The sequence below is a fragment of the Lepisosteus platostomus genome, chromosome 12, assembly GCF_059453375.1.
Source record: "Lepisosteus platostomus isolate fLepPlt1 chromosome 12, fLepPlt1.hap1, whole genome shotgun sequence".
Classification (NCBI taxonomy): Eukaryota; Metazoa; Chordata; class Actinopteri; order Semionotiformes; family Lepisosteidae; genus Lepisosteus; species Lepisosteus platostomus.
In genome coordinates, this window is record NC_142622.1 from 7,709,018 (window position 1) to 7,724,124 (window position 15,107).

Consider the following 15,107-nt stretch of genomic DNA (forward strand, 5'->3'; position numbering starts at 1 on the left):
GGACACCAGCATTTCAGAAGCTGAAGACTTTAAATTGAGAGACCGTACAGTACGTACCGTACACTACACTCCCGAACCCATCCGTCACACGTGTCGGGTTTACAGCCAATAGCTGCTCCGGTACGCAAGAGGTTAAGGCGTGCGATACACACCTCCCAGCCCCAGCAGCACACACCAATCAGGACTTTGACAGGGACCTACTACGCAGGGCCCGTCGCCCGAGATGCTTGCTCGGCTGCGTTGTCTTCTGTGGGCTGTGCGGCAAGTTGTATCATAAGCTCCATGCAACAGTTTAAAAGCACAGCAGGGAAGGTAGGTAGGATGTTAGTTCGTGATGTGCATGGTTCTTTAATTTGCACGTTATGTTGAACCTCAGACTCGGTTGTTCTGCATGGGTTGTGCCTCTCGTCTCTTTTTTTTTCTCGGTAGGAAAAAAAAAAGATGGTGGGGGTCTTGGGGCGGTTACAGACTGTACGTCAAGCTCCTGTCGCGTCGTTTTGCAGATCTCTTACTCCAGTCAGTCTGGTTGGAAATACGCTAAGGTTCTGCAGAATGGACACGTTTGTTGTATTTAATGCGCCGAGCAATATGGCAACTTTTATTTTTTGTTTACACTCATCGTGAGCTAATCTGCGTTAGATGTGTCTTGGACAAAACCGGTTCGGCTCTCGCGTTTTAGAGGGGCATTTTAAAGGTAACATCTTGATTCTCTTTAACCTGTCAATTTAAAAAATATTCGTGCCTTTATTTTTTTTTCCTTCGGCCCTGTTTCACGTACTGAACTGGTTTTGGTGGCGTGCATTTAGGTATTAATATTAATAACAATGCAATAAAGTAAAGCATGTGTAACCAAAATTATAGTTGCTACATGGCTATTACAGTATTATCATGTTATCACGTGTAGAGAACAGCCTTCTCGAATATTCAGGTATGATTTTATACCCTTAATGTGATTTTTTGTTCATCAGTCACCGTTTGACGAGTTTCTTTAATTTTGTTTTTACGAGGGGTCAGTTGTAAGCACTTTTCCAACCAGTACCGACATTCTTTTTCCATAATGACAAATAAAGTCAATTTTATTTACGTCTGTCTCTTAGTAAAGCAATGGGCGTTTTTTTTTTTACTAACCAGGGAACTGGTTGGAAGTACAGTGCATGGGGCCGGGAGGATTTTCAAAGATGCGTTTCAAGAGCAAATGTCAGGAGCAGCAGCGAGTTGCCAAAATATCTAGGCATTTACCCAGCGCTCTGGACGAAGCGCATTTATTTTTAAATCCTCACTAGGCGTCTGCAGGAGAGATAAAAACCGCTCTTCAACACAGGTTATTTTTTACAAAAATATCCTTTCGAGCTGATGTCACCATCGGTTGCTCAGGGAAATACTTAGCACTGATTTAATCTTAAAACGTTGATACAGTACATACAGGTAGAAGTAGAGAATTTACAAGTAAAACTTGGCTTTGCTTCATATAATGATGACTTCTGTAAACCATTGACCATTGTCTAAGATTATCTTGAAGGTTACACAGGCCATACGCAGAAACTGGACATCAATATATGGATGGGCAGAGCATGAAATATGCGTGTTTATTCTGTATCTACAGTGGCAAAAACATAAGAAAGTCTACAGGTAGACAGGATCTCATCTAACTGGCTGTCCAAAGAAACTGGAGCGTGTTCTGGGTAGCTTGTTCCAGACCCCTCTGTTAAAAATGCCTCCTGTTCTCAGTTTTAAATGCACTTCTGTTAAATTGCACATGAAAGCCTCCGATAGGTATATCTCAGTTGATTATGGAGGCTGTTGGACTGACTGTCCGTGCCCTTGAGAAATTGCAGTACTGTATTTGACTTTGACTCTGCCAGTCTTCTGTGTTCAAGACTGAAATTAGTAGTTTTGCTTATAAGCACTTAACAGTAGTTCCGTACAGTAGAACAATTTTCAAATATATTATTATTTACCAGTAATATAGAAGTAAAACTAGAAAAATAGATATGCCCCCCCAAAAATCCAAGAGTGATACATCTAAATTATAGATTAAGTGCACCCAAATTATACATTAAAGACCTCTGCTGTTACTTCAGCGTTTAAGTGAGTTTTAATAGTGTTGAGAGTCTTCGTGTCTCTAATGGATTTGGGCAACAAGATCTTCGTAGTGCTGCCCTTTACCTCCTGCTAATCAGTAGTGTGTTTATCCAGCCCATTTCTCCTGCAGAACCTCAGTGAGTGGTCATGTGTGTCACTGACTGCCGTAGGGCTGAGGGTAGCTGTATCATGCATGAAAGCTGCTTGATTCCTGCAGTCCCTGGACTCTGAAAGAACGAGTGCCCTTTATAAACTCAGTGTGCTCCTTGTGTCGTGTGTGCTGTGTCTATTTATATGCTTATATTCAGAGCACAGTGCTAAAGTGAGCAGCCTCAGTATACAGTTAACGTCAGTTCCCCAAGTGTACAAGCAAACACAGAGACATGTGTTTCTCACAGTGCTGCCACAGGCTGTCATGTTGAGAGCTGATATTTTTAGCGCAGGGTGTCGAATTCCTGTGAGGAAAAAGTTCCCGAACAGGTACAGTTTCTTGCTTATTTTTTTTTCCTTTGGAGTATTTAGATGTTAAACGTGTTAAAGCAGCTTGATTTGAATAATGTAAATCAATATTGTTAAAATGAAGTAACGGTTAACCTTCGTCTTGAACTCATCGTTCCTACTGGTAAAAAAACAACAACGTATCAACAACCTAATATGGGCTGTTCTGCTCGCTTTGTTGTTATAAATTGGTTTGTTTTGTATGATTTCGCTGTGATTATTTTGCTTACAAATACATGTGAATTTCAAAAATGTGTTTCAGCTCATCTTCACCAGGCGTGTATCTGATTGTGTATATTTTTGTTGTAGGTCAACTGAAAAGGTATTTTCACAACCTTGAAAGGTTTGCGGCCTGTTGCCATGCCTGTGATCTCCCAGCTGCTCACAGCCGCCCGCGCTGGAGAGATCAGGAGGATATGCAGCTCAGCCCTTCAGTGCCGTGCTCGACACCGATGCCTGCGGCCGCCTCAGCGCCCCCCCCACGCCGTGAAACCCGCACCGCAGAAAAACTCCAGCGCAGATGGATCACCTGCAGGGCGCTGCCAGTGGAGAATCCAGTCGCGCCCCTACAGAACGTCTTCTGAGCTGCGCTATAACCTGACCCCGCCTCAGGTCAACAGCATTTTAAAGGCCAACGAGTACAGCTTCAAAGTCCCCGAGTTCGATGGGAAGAACGTGAGCCCCGTCCTCGGCTTTGACAGCAACCAGCTGCCGGCCAACGCCCCCATCGAGGACAGGAGGAGTGCTGCCACCTGCCTGCAGACCAGGGGGATGCTTTTGGGGGTGTTCGATGGCCATGCGGGCTGCGCCTGTGCTCAGGCGCTGAGTGAGAGGCTGTTTTATTACATTGCCGTCTCCTTGCTGCCTCAGGAGACGTTACTTGAAATAGAAAATGCTGTGGAGAGCGGGAGGGCTGTGTTGCCCATTTTGCAGTGGCATAAGCACCCTAATGATTATTTTAGCAAGGAGGCTTCTCGGTTGTATTTCAACAGCCTGAGAACATATTGGCAGGAGCTCATTGACCTCAACAGCGGAGAGACGCCGGACATTAAAGAGGCTCTGATTAACGCGTTTAAGCGGCTGGATAATGATCTGTCCCTAGAAGCTCAAGTTGGCGATCCTAACTCCTTCCTCAACTACTGGGTGCTCCGCGTGGCGTTCTCCGGGGCCACGGCCTGCGTCGCGCACATCGACGGCGTAGATCTGCACGTGGCCAACACCGGCGACGGGCGGGCCGTGCTCGGCGTGCAGGAGGAGGACGGGTCGTGGTCCGCGCTGACCTTGTCGAACGACCACAACGCGCAGAACGAGGAAGAGATCAGGCGTGTCCAGTCGGAGCATCCCAAGAACGAGGAAAAGACGGTCGTCAAGCAGGACCGGCTGCTCGGCCTGCTGATGCCCTTCAGGGCCTTCGGAGACGTGAAATTCAAGTGGAGCATTGAGCTGCAGAAGCGGGTCCTGGAGTCTGGGCCTGACCAGCTCAATGAAAACGAGCACACAAAGTTCATCCCACCGAACTATCACACTCCCCCCTACCTCACCGCCGAGCCTGAGGTCATTCACCACAGATTAAGACCCCAGGACCGTTTCCTGGTCCTGGGTACTGACGGCTTATGGGAGACGATGCACAGACAGGAAGTGGTGAGGATTGTGGGCGAATATCTTACGGGGGTTCACCTTCAGCAGCCAATCACAGTGGGAGGCTACAAGGTGACCCTCGGGCAGATGCAGGGGTTGCTGATGGAGCGAAGGGCTCTGGTGTCGTCTGTCTTCGAGGATCAGAACGCAGCCACTCATCTTATAAGGCACGCGGTGGGGAACAATGAGTTTGGAACGGTAGACCACGAGCGTCTTTCAAAAATGTTGAGCCTACCAGAAGAGCTGGCCCGCATGTACAGGGATGACATCACCATTATCGTTGTCCAGTTCAACTCCCATGTCATTAGTGCGCATAATAAGCCCGGTGGAGGAGACTCGCCTTAAGGATTGAATTTTCCTAATGGCAGAGATGAATTTCAAACATCTTGTGCGTTATTTGCACAGTTAGCTTGGAGGTCATATTCTATGTAATGTTACTCATTCAGTCCCATTTTACCCAGCAATAACATGCAGAAGAGAATGAGTGGCTATAGATCATGTTGTAGGAACTCCCAAAATTAGAAAATTGTGTGGAATGTAGCCACTCCTTCTTCAGAGCAGCAGAGACAAGGAGATGTCAGTTACCTGCTGCTCGTTGGCCATACGTTATTTGAGAGTAATGTAGTTATGTATTGAGAAACACTTCTGAACCTATAATGTTATTTATTTGGTTTCTCTGTGGCTATTGCTAGAATCCTGTCGCTGAATAATCATGCAAAAAATGTTACATCTAAAAGGGCAGGCTATTTTTCACAGCTCGTATTTTATCTGTCTTCCATTATCATTATATGTACGAACGAGTGCATTATTCATATCTTCTGAAGACGTTTCTGTGAAAATTGCAAAAGTTCTTTCCCAGAATATGCCCTTTCGCTTCTCATTTCAGCTGTCATTGACCGCCTTTTTTTTTCCTGTAAAAGAGGGATGAAACAAGTTCATCATTTATTTTATCAACACATTGCTTTTTAAGATGAATTTTAAGGTGTTTGTTTTGCTGGTGTTCAGCACAATAAGGATGCCCTAAAAAATAATGCTATGTGAATTTGTCTATGCAATACTTGACTTACACATCAATCATATTTGTCACCAAAGCAGATGCAGCCTTATTGAAAGCAAGGTGTGCCTTTGTGCCTGGAGCAAGTCTGTCGCAACTTTCTGACAATTAGACATTCTTAGCAGGTGTAAAGCGTAAATTCCTATCCTTGTTCGATACCTCTGATTATGAATGAGACATTTTTAATGCATACATTTTCCTTGTCATTGTGCAGTAGACTAAACAACCCAGATGGTTGGTGCATTTCTGTGGTGGATGAATTAAGTAAAAAATACAATGGACTTGCGCAGAAGGAAGATGGCCCAGAGTGAAGACTATACTTTGCTTGGTGAAGTGACAGGTGTTACACCAGGGCATCGAAGTGTTCTTAAAGAGCATTTGAAATAGCACTATCCTTGAGGGTTGTCGTTGAGTCCAGTTGAGCCCTAAAATTTCTTCAGTGCTTTATCCAAATTCTTTCATTGGTCAGGACTCTCCAGTTTGTTAAATAGACGGCCTTGGTAGCAGGCAGTATTTTGTTGGTTTGAGGAGTATGGGACTGTTTTCTGTTCCCTTCCCCGGACAAAGCGATCCCCGGATCCCCGGATCCCCAGATCCGAATCCTGTTTAAAACGGTCAGAAGGTGGAGCTCAAGCCCACACAACTGTACCCTCGTCAAAGGTTTGTGGAATACACTCCCCATTCAACACATGTGAACACTCCACATTCTGTCTGGGCCGTGCGTGTTGCTTGCAGGTGCCCACCACTTCAAGGCCAATGCTATCTTCACCTTTTTGGGAGTCCTGGTGCCCGGTGTTATCCTGGTCTCCTCAATCTGCTATCCAGTGGGGAGTACAAAATTGCTTTCTGGAGAATGGAGGAAATCATTTAGAGGGGCTGTAGGGATGAGTCCTTTTTCTCGACAGCTTGGCGTGCGGGCAGGTGCATCCATTGCACACCTGCTGGTGGTAGCATCAGCTACACAACATCGTAATATGCTGTATTTGTCTGCTGAATGTACATTATGCTACAGTATGTCTCCTCATACAGACTACAGAGCCTAAAACAGACTGTTGGTGAAATTCAGAGTGAGCAAATTTGTCTCAACAATGACAGCGTCAGAAATATTAAACTCCTCGCATGTTTTGCGCACAAGACTTAGATTCAGAATTCTGTATATATTTTGAACATAAATACATATGCCTTTATTCAAGCAGAATGTTGTTCTAGCATGGTCTTAATTCTTTTAGACCATGATCGAAGAGTAACCTCTCTGAAGATCTAGAACATTTTGCTGGCGTGCTGTCAGGTTGAAATGTTTCGCTGGGATGAGGCTGCGTTTTTCATATGATGTTTTCAGCACTTCAGGGCTACACTCCTAATACAGTGATTTGAGCAGAACCAGCACTTTATCGTCAGTGTAGTAAAAATGATAGTCATTTGATTTGGGGTTTAAATAATAAAAATAAGTATGTTTTGTAAATAAAAATGAAATTTTTGTTTAACTTGTTATACCTCCTAGGTTGTATTAGCTAAATATGATGCAACCTTACTTAGCACTCCAACCCAGAGATGGGGACAATCCATGTGTTGTCTGTGTTGGACTCTGTGATTGTCAAGAACAAGTGACGAGATTGTGAATCAATGGAGTGTGATACATGTTGTAGTACACGTCCAATTGCATTTTACTATCAATTGCAATTGTCTATGGCTTTCATATACTGTAAGTAAGAGTTTTTGTTAGCCTTTAAAAAAAGCTTCAGGATTTATGTATTCAATTGGTCAAAGTTATTGTAGAAATGGTTGTACCGAGACTAGTAGGATAACTGCGTTGCATGGAGGCAAGTGTATTATTAACATATTAATGTATGTTAACGGTGACAGTTACAGACTGTTTTAGAATTGTTCTTCTGGTACAAAAATATTGCTTATATATTCCTCCTTCTTGAATGCTGTAGGTCTGTTGCGCATACCTGGGACTTTAATGAGGTGACCTTGCCTTTCTGTCCTAAGTGTTCATTTCTGTAATGTTTTAATGTCCCATAATTATTTTGTCAAATAATAATTGAACTCAACTTGCTAATGATTTTGGTAAATATATTTTGTTTTTATTTTCATTGTTTCAGAAAACATATATTTTTTAAAATATTTTTCCTGAATATATTGCTGGAAAAAATGTAAATATATTCTCTGTTGCTATTATGAAGATGAAAACATGAAGATAATTAATTGTTTGGTCATTTTGATGGTTTTAACAGAATTGAATAGCCTTTTTTAAAGATGCATGGAGATTTGATTGTGACATTCCTTAGTCCCTGTTTCGTTACTTTTCTGAATGTTGATCAGGGTGTGACCTTGCAGTATTTACTGTTCATCTATGATCATGGATTGGAAAGGATGAATTTTAAAATCCACTACTTAGTTTCACTTGGTGAGATTTGAAAAGAAACATAAAACATTGACTGTAAAGACATTCAAGGATGTGTACAGTAACTTCAATTTTTTGATTGGACAGTCTGCTAAAAGTTATATTTTAACCTGGTTGGCAGAACTAGTTTAAATGTGGATATTTGTCAACAGGACTCTTGCAGTTACTGAAATATGAATGTAAATTATCAAGCCTACAGCAAGTTGTTTATGGAGTGTTTACACACTAGCATACATTATTATCAAAATATATGACAGAAACTAGAATGTTTGACAAAGGTGACAACTTGCAACTGCTCATTGTTTGAAGCGTAAGACAAATGTCAGTTATACCTGTAAAATGTTATATTACAATAAACTGTAAGAAAACTAACAAAGTACCTTTTATTTTCAAAATACAGTGTTTGAAATTTATCAAGAGGAGAGTTTTTAAAAAGGGTTGTACCAAAATTGTACGTATATTGCCTCGCAAAACTATTGACCCCATACTTTTAATTCAAAATAAAATACGGCGTTTTTCAAATGAAATTCATTCCAAACCATAACGGTGTTGTATGTGAAGGAGTTTGAATGTCTGCAGAAAGTACAAAATGATATTTTCGAGTTTGATATTTTTAGTTTGGTAATTGCTGGAGTGTTCTGCCCCTAAATCAATCAAACACCTTTGATGGCAGTTGGTGCCAGTACTTTTGTATAGTTCTATGCCAGTTTTGCACAGTGAGGTGGTGTGATAATGTTTATTGTTACTGGCACCTTTGTCCCTCTTCAGACAGGTTTGCCGGGGGTAGTTGATGGATTGTAAACCTCACCATGCAGTACATTTCCTATTGGACTAAAGTCAGAGCCCTGAGAGAGGACATTCACTCTGTTTTTGTCAGCCCACTCCAATGTGGTTTTTGCATTGGCCTTTGGATATTTGTCTTGCAGAAATGTGAGTTTTTTTTTTACACCGTTTTAGATTTTGGGTGACCCCTGTGATGTGCCCCTGATTTGCACCATCTGTTTTCCCCCACGTTTTTTGGCAAGCTACCCCAGTCCCTGCTGATGAAAAGTATTTCGGCAGCCTGATGGTCATACAATAAACATTGATCATAAAACCTTCTGCCACGTGTCTGAGGATGACCTCACTTGAGATTCAGTCTGACTGGTTTTCACACCGGTCTTGTGTTGGGACTGGGATATTGTCAATGTATGAGCAGTGACTCCCATTTAAGACAGAAGTTTGCAGCTCTTTCACATTTGGCTTCACATTTGCATTCCTAACCAGTTAGTTTGAAAGTGTGGGCTTACAGTATCTAGTAGTCTGGGTAGGATGATGCACAATCCAGACGTTAATGTTGGACGTCACTGTACTTACACAGATAGGTAACCTTCTTCTACGATGTGACTCTCTTCCACTTTTTCACTGATATTTTTTTCAAACGTTCCTTGGTCTTCAGGATCGATGTATTGTGTCACTGCGAGTTGTGATTAGAAATCCATGATCTGAGGGAATTTACAGAGACACCCAGTTACTCCAATGCAAAGTTAAACCACATTGCGTACAGACAAATCCATTAGTTTTGTGACTTTTCGAATGAACCTTTTTAGCTGAACTGATTTATGATTGCTGTAGTAAATGAGTTTAATACTTACACCATTGAAAATCTTCTAATACTCTTGAGAAACATTATTGACATATCGGCATTTTTATCATTATCAGTTTGGATGCTGATTTTGTAGTTTCTAAATATAAAGTCCTGTATGAAAATGTGGGAATTCTAGATGTCAAAGAAGTGTGGAGCCATTACAGGGGGTGAATATTTTTGCACGGTACTGTACTGTACAACAATTATCATTGATTTTTCTCATACAAAATCTGACGTCTTCTAATTAGTAGTTTATATTCAAACTCATTTTCTTTGCTTACAAAGCTGGATAGGAAGAGGACAACTTTTAAATAAAATGTTTCATTTAAACATGCTGGATTTTATTTTAAATGTACAAGTGAACACATTGAGGTGATCATTTTTTAGACGTAGGCGCTTAACAGTCATCACCTGCCTTAGCAAGTTCTTGCGGTTCCACAAGAGAGACAAGATGTTGACTAACGAGTTATTTTGAGAAACCAATATCGCAGAAGATCTGATAAGCTGAAAGTTTGACCTATCTGCTGAGGTGGGACTTTTAACTAGGGGTGAGGCAATATGACCAGAAAAGTAAAGTAACAGTCTATTCTGGTAAAGGTTTCTTAGGACAAATGTATGCTTACTTCTTTAAGGTTATTTACACTTCTTTTAAATGGAGCTGTTACATTTGTTTTATGGGGGAAAAAATAGTTATGTAACTATTGTGTATGTAAGCGAAAAGTGTGCTTTTACTGCGTGTTATTATTTTGTATTCATATGTTTTAATAAAATACAGAACAAAGACTTTGTGTCGTGTAGTGGAATTTCTCCAGGGCCTGTGAAACCCTAACTGGTCACTTAAGGTCAGTCCTTTAGAGCCTCGCTGTGATTTTTTTTTCTTTGATTCTCTAAACCCATAAACAAGAGGCACTACATGAACTCGAGATGGAATGGCTCTCTAAAAGGGGAATGGTATATTGCTTCCTTGATCCACTCCAGCGTTCCAAATCAAAGGCATGAAAAGATCCCGAAGCTGCTTGTTGTTACTGTCAAGAAGTTACGGCATAAACCTTATCTGTTCTAATGCAAGTGTTTTGGATATGCAATGCTTTTTTTTTCTGTAATACCTGAAGAGTTGGAGAAACAAGAAAAATCCAAGTGCCGCATTGTTAAGGGAAAATGAGAAACATCTGCTCCTGGTATCTTTTTTTTTTTTTAGGCACAGTGTTTGATTAATTGCATACCATGTGGTTTTATTGAGTGTGACCAATTGACTTTATGGTTTAGTTCAGCCGAGTCAGATGTCAGTTTTGTTTTAACAGCATTTCGGCATTAAATGTAAAGCCAGGTGGTAGTTCAGTGACATCAAATCATGTCCTTAATTTTCCTATCTAGTTTTTAATTGTTTGGTATGAAATGCATTCCAGGATCTGGTATTTGCTTTGATATTACTAAAGTATCTATTTGATATAGTAATATTTGTAATAGCAGGAATACAAAAAAAATACTTGGGATAGTTAAATTAAGTTAATATGACACACTTCCTTTATATTGGGAATGTACTGCCCCGCCTTTATCTGTTATTTTTTCTGAGTCCGAAAACAATGTGGAATATTACACGGCAGTGAGATGAAAGGGTTCCCGGATGTAAACCCTTTCTGATGGCGGTTCTGAATTACAGTTTGGTTCCTTTGCGCCCCCTTCCGGTTGCAAGAAACATCTTGAGGGCCGCCGATTCCAGATTTGTATTTAGCAATAGACTCTGAAATGAATACGGATGATGTTCTGTATTTCTAGTATTTCTAAAATCTGCTCTGTTTTGCTATCACTCTGATGCACCAAAATTTAATGGGTATTATTTGAAATTGCTTGCAAATTAAAATATTACTAAAATTATTTAAAAATGCACACCTACCTGTTCGCAATTTCACCTGTCTTCCATCCCCTTAGTGTAAATAGGATGATGTAAATTGGAAATGCTGAAGGAAAATTATTGTTTTTTTAACCGGGGTGACCTGCATTGTCAGTTCTCGAATCACTGCTTTTAGTTTTTGCATATTTAATTATTGTTTATTACATCGATGCCCATTCCTTATAGAAAACAACCATTGTAAGGCGGATATGCAGCAAAACTGTATTTCATTAGGGTTTCATTCTGGTTTCCTACTAGAAGCAATTAATCTGGTATTTCAGTATCAGTTTTTTAATTGTATTACTTTGTGTTCTGTACCCCCAAAATGAGTATATTAGCGTTCTTGTTGATTAGTGTTCATGTGTACAGTTATAAAACATGACCAATGACAATTTTGAAAAGGTCAGACTTTGTCTGAAAGGATTGCTTGCCTTTAAGATCTTGCACGCGAGATTCTTGACAGCTTTACTTGCCATATTCATGAAGAGGTCAGACGCAGGCTGCTGTCAGCAAAACTACATATACAGTTTCACAGAAAGATTATCCTGCAAGATTTGCATTGCAGGATTAATTTAACTTCTTCTACACATCTTGGATTTCGGTATGCAACTCATTGCCAGGAGGTGTAAGGGTTCAGCCAGGCAAGCCTTTTCCATGTGCAAATAAATCTTGTATGGCTGGAGACATGAAACATATTCAGATACATCAGTTCTTGGCATAGTTACAAAATAAATAACTGAAGACAATTATTTTGTCTTTGGAAATAAAATGTAATTATTGATGAAAATCCTATTCCATTATTACTATTTTAGGAAAAGATTAAAGACGGGGAGGAGACGAAATTTAGAGATTGGGTTACAGTTTAAGTGGACTTCTTCAGAATAAACTTTTAAACACAAAGCAGAGCACACAAGTGGAAACTGCTGCATCAAAACAGGAGGATTAAGCAAATAGTGTAGATTCAGGCAATTTAAATTCAAAACATTGGAGCCGAAACACAAAACTGGGCTAACACCTGACATTTAATGTTGGCAATAATGCATGTATTGTAAGTAGCAAAAATAAACTATTAATACAAACACTCTGAAAATAAGGACGAATTACAGTAAGTAGATGTTACAGTATGTGGGCATTTACATAATATAGAAATGGAGAGAGGCAAGAAAAAACACAAACAAATGTGATCTATAGTTAAAAGATAAGGAGTTTAACACAAGCAGAAGTCATCCGGAAATGCTTTTAAAACTGAGAATACAGGTGGTGTGAAAGTGGCCTTCTTCACCAAGGTGAAGGTCAGATAAGACTAAATATGTTATACCATAAAATCTTAAGAGGCTGTACTTTTTCACCAAGGAATGTCATAAATGTTAGAATTGTCTATTGGGCCTAATCTTTGCAATTAAAAAACTTTTTAATCCAAGTTTAATTTGTGGGATTTTAAATGATGATAAAGGGATACATTTTCATCTTTATATGGATAAACAAATTGAATGTCATAGACATAAATTATGTTCTCAAGCATGTTATTTTTAGTATTGTAACACTAAGATGTTATAGAATTCTGTAACAAGAGTATGTCCTTTTGAAATTAAAATATAATTATAACAGAAGGCAATGATTATTTCTTAATTACTTATGAAACCTTTTCATAGATTTCATAGATTAAAGATTAGATAAAAAGGTGGTGAACAAGTTTTCTGAATTGAACAATAGAAGTTTAAAGAAAGCAAACAGAATTTAGCATTTTTCTTGGGGAAAAAAATGTTCTTCATTTGATCATTTTTGATGCACTAACTGGGGACTTATGTGTTTCCTGTTCTTCTTGTGACTAATTCTTTAGTGCTACAAATACCAGCACATTTTAAAGCCAGGTTTATTTCTCTTAAGCTCTTGCAACAATTGTTAAATTGACTGTATTAATAACTAAAATCACTAGGTGGCAGCCAAAAGCTTAAATTCAGCCAAATTGGGCTTCAAATCTCAAATGGAATATACGGCTTTATGATAATGGATAGAATCTAAAATAATTCCTTACACTTATATAGCGCTTTTCTTGACACTCCACTCAAAGCACTTTACAGATAATGGGGACTCCCCTCCACCACCACCAATGTGCAGCACCACCTCAGCTATCAGTGGGGAGGAGTGATGGAGCCAATTCATAGATGTGGATTATTAAGAGGCCATGATTGGTAAAGGCCACTGGGAAATTTGTCCAGGAAGCTGGGATAACACCCCTACTCTTTTCAAGAAACACCCTGGGATTTTTAATTAGCACAGAGAGTCAGGACCTCGGTTTTACGTCTCATCCGAAGGACAGTGCCTTTTTACAGTATAGTGTCCCCATCACTATATGGGGGCATTAGCCAGCAGCCATATCACTCTGCAACTCACAACTGGCAACACACTGAAGCTAAGCAGGTGTGAACCTGGTCAGTACCTGGATGGGAGACCTCCTGGGAAAAACTAAGGCTGCTGCCGGAAGAGGTGTTAGTGGAGCCAGCAGGGGGCGCTCACCCTGCGGCTCATGTGGGTCCTAATGCCCCAGTGTAGTGACGGGGACACTATACTGTAAACAGGCACCATCCTTCGGATGAGACGTAAAACCGAGGTCCTGACTCTCTGTGGTCATTAAAAATCCCAGGGCGTTTCTCGAAAAGAGTAGGGGTGTAACCCTGGCGTCCTGGCCAAATTTCCCATTGGCCCTAACCAGTCATGGCCTCCTAATAATCCCCATCTATGAACGGGCTTCATCACTCTGTTGTCCCCCCCCACTGAGAGCTGATGTGTGGGGAGCGTTCTGGCGCACTATGGCTGCTGGCGCATCATCAGGTAAAGATTATCGGCCTGTAATTGTTTTTATTTCCAGAAAACCCTCATCTCAGCACATATAGAAATACATTGATCTAGTCTTTCTCTTCATCAATCGCAGTTCAGTAATGAGGACAGAAAGTCAACCATGGGACTGCATTAAAACCAAACCTGAGAACAGGAGGCACTTCTCAGTGCAAAGGGTTGTAGGAGTGTGGAATGAGCTGCCCAGCCACGTTGTAGAAGCAATGTGGATGAGATCCATGGCTCAATAGATTACTAACAACCAAATAGGCTTGATGGGCCAAATAGCCTCCTCTCCTTTATAAACCTTCTTTATAAACCTTTCTTTTCTTTTCCCGTTTACAACCGTTTTTTGTGCAATATATTCCAGGGACCTGTGCAATACATTTATATCTATATCTATATTTACATCTATATTTATATTCATATGTGTGATACGATTTTTCTGTGTACTGTTCTGTTCTAGTTTGTTCTTTGCGTGTCCGGACTGTGAGTAACTCTTTTAGTGCACCCCTCACTGTACTGATTGTATTGTATGTATTGTACTATTATTATTATTATTGTATAATTCGTTACACTGTGGCTGTGTTGTCTGTGTTAAGCTGCTGTTGCACTGCAATTTCCCTCACGGGATCAATAAAGTATCTATCTATCTTATGTTCTTATGATTCCTCACTGGATTGACTTTAACCATGTCCAACCAAACCAACTTAGAGTGCCTACTGTCTGTCTTGTAGAGTATTAAAAGATGATTGATTGAGAGGCAAGTTTGAGGAACCTGTATGAAATTCACTGTGGAATACCCACAAAAGTAAAAAACGGTCCTGGTGACTAAATAGTGACTAATGCTCCTCCTCCCTTTTACAACTTGATATATCGAAAAAAAAATGCTTTTCTCATCTTTAACAAACATTTGCCATTTGCCATCTGTCTCCAAGGCCTGGGAACCCTCCAGTTCCAAGCAAGAAAAAAAATCATTATTTATAGAAAATGAACCCTCTTTAAATGTGGACAAACAACTTCTTCTCCTTTAATCTATACATAATCTATAGAAGTAAACATAATAATATCCATG

At 40.2% G+C, this 15,107-nt stretch overlaps 1 protein-coding gene across 3 annotated transcripts; it reads left to right on the top strand.

Annotated features, from left to right (window-relative positions):
* The first annotated feature begins 165 nt into the window (after positions 1-165).
* Positions 166-10,089, top strand: pdp1 (pyruvate dehydrogenase phosphatase catalytic subunit 1). Of its 3 annotated transcripts, none has more exons than XM_088600690.1 (2): positions 166-312; positions 2,890-10,089. In XM_088600690.1, exon 2 carries the CDS (start codon positions 2,941-2,943, stop codon positions 4,561-4,563), a length of 1,623 nt encoding a protein of 540 aa, XP_088456816.1. In that variant the 5' UTR covers positions 166-312; positions 2,890-2,940; the 3' UTR covers positions 4,564-10,089. The 3 variants fall into 3 exon arrangements, with proteins under 3 accessions (XP_088456816.1, XP_088456817.1, XP_088456818.1); XM_088600691.1 differs by lacking the exon at positions 166-312 and adding an exon at positions 549-694; XM_088600692.1 differs by lacking the exon at positions 166-312 and adding an exon at positions 821-2,562.
* Positions 10,090-15,107: the final 5,018 nt, after the last annotated feature.

Bases quoted from the DNA above. Each gene is read 5' to 3' on its own strand.
- pdp1 (XM_088600690.1), top strand. From the start codon at position 2,941: ATGCCTGTGATCTCCCAGCTGCTCACAGCCGCCCGCGCTGGAGAGATC.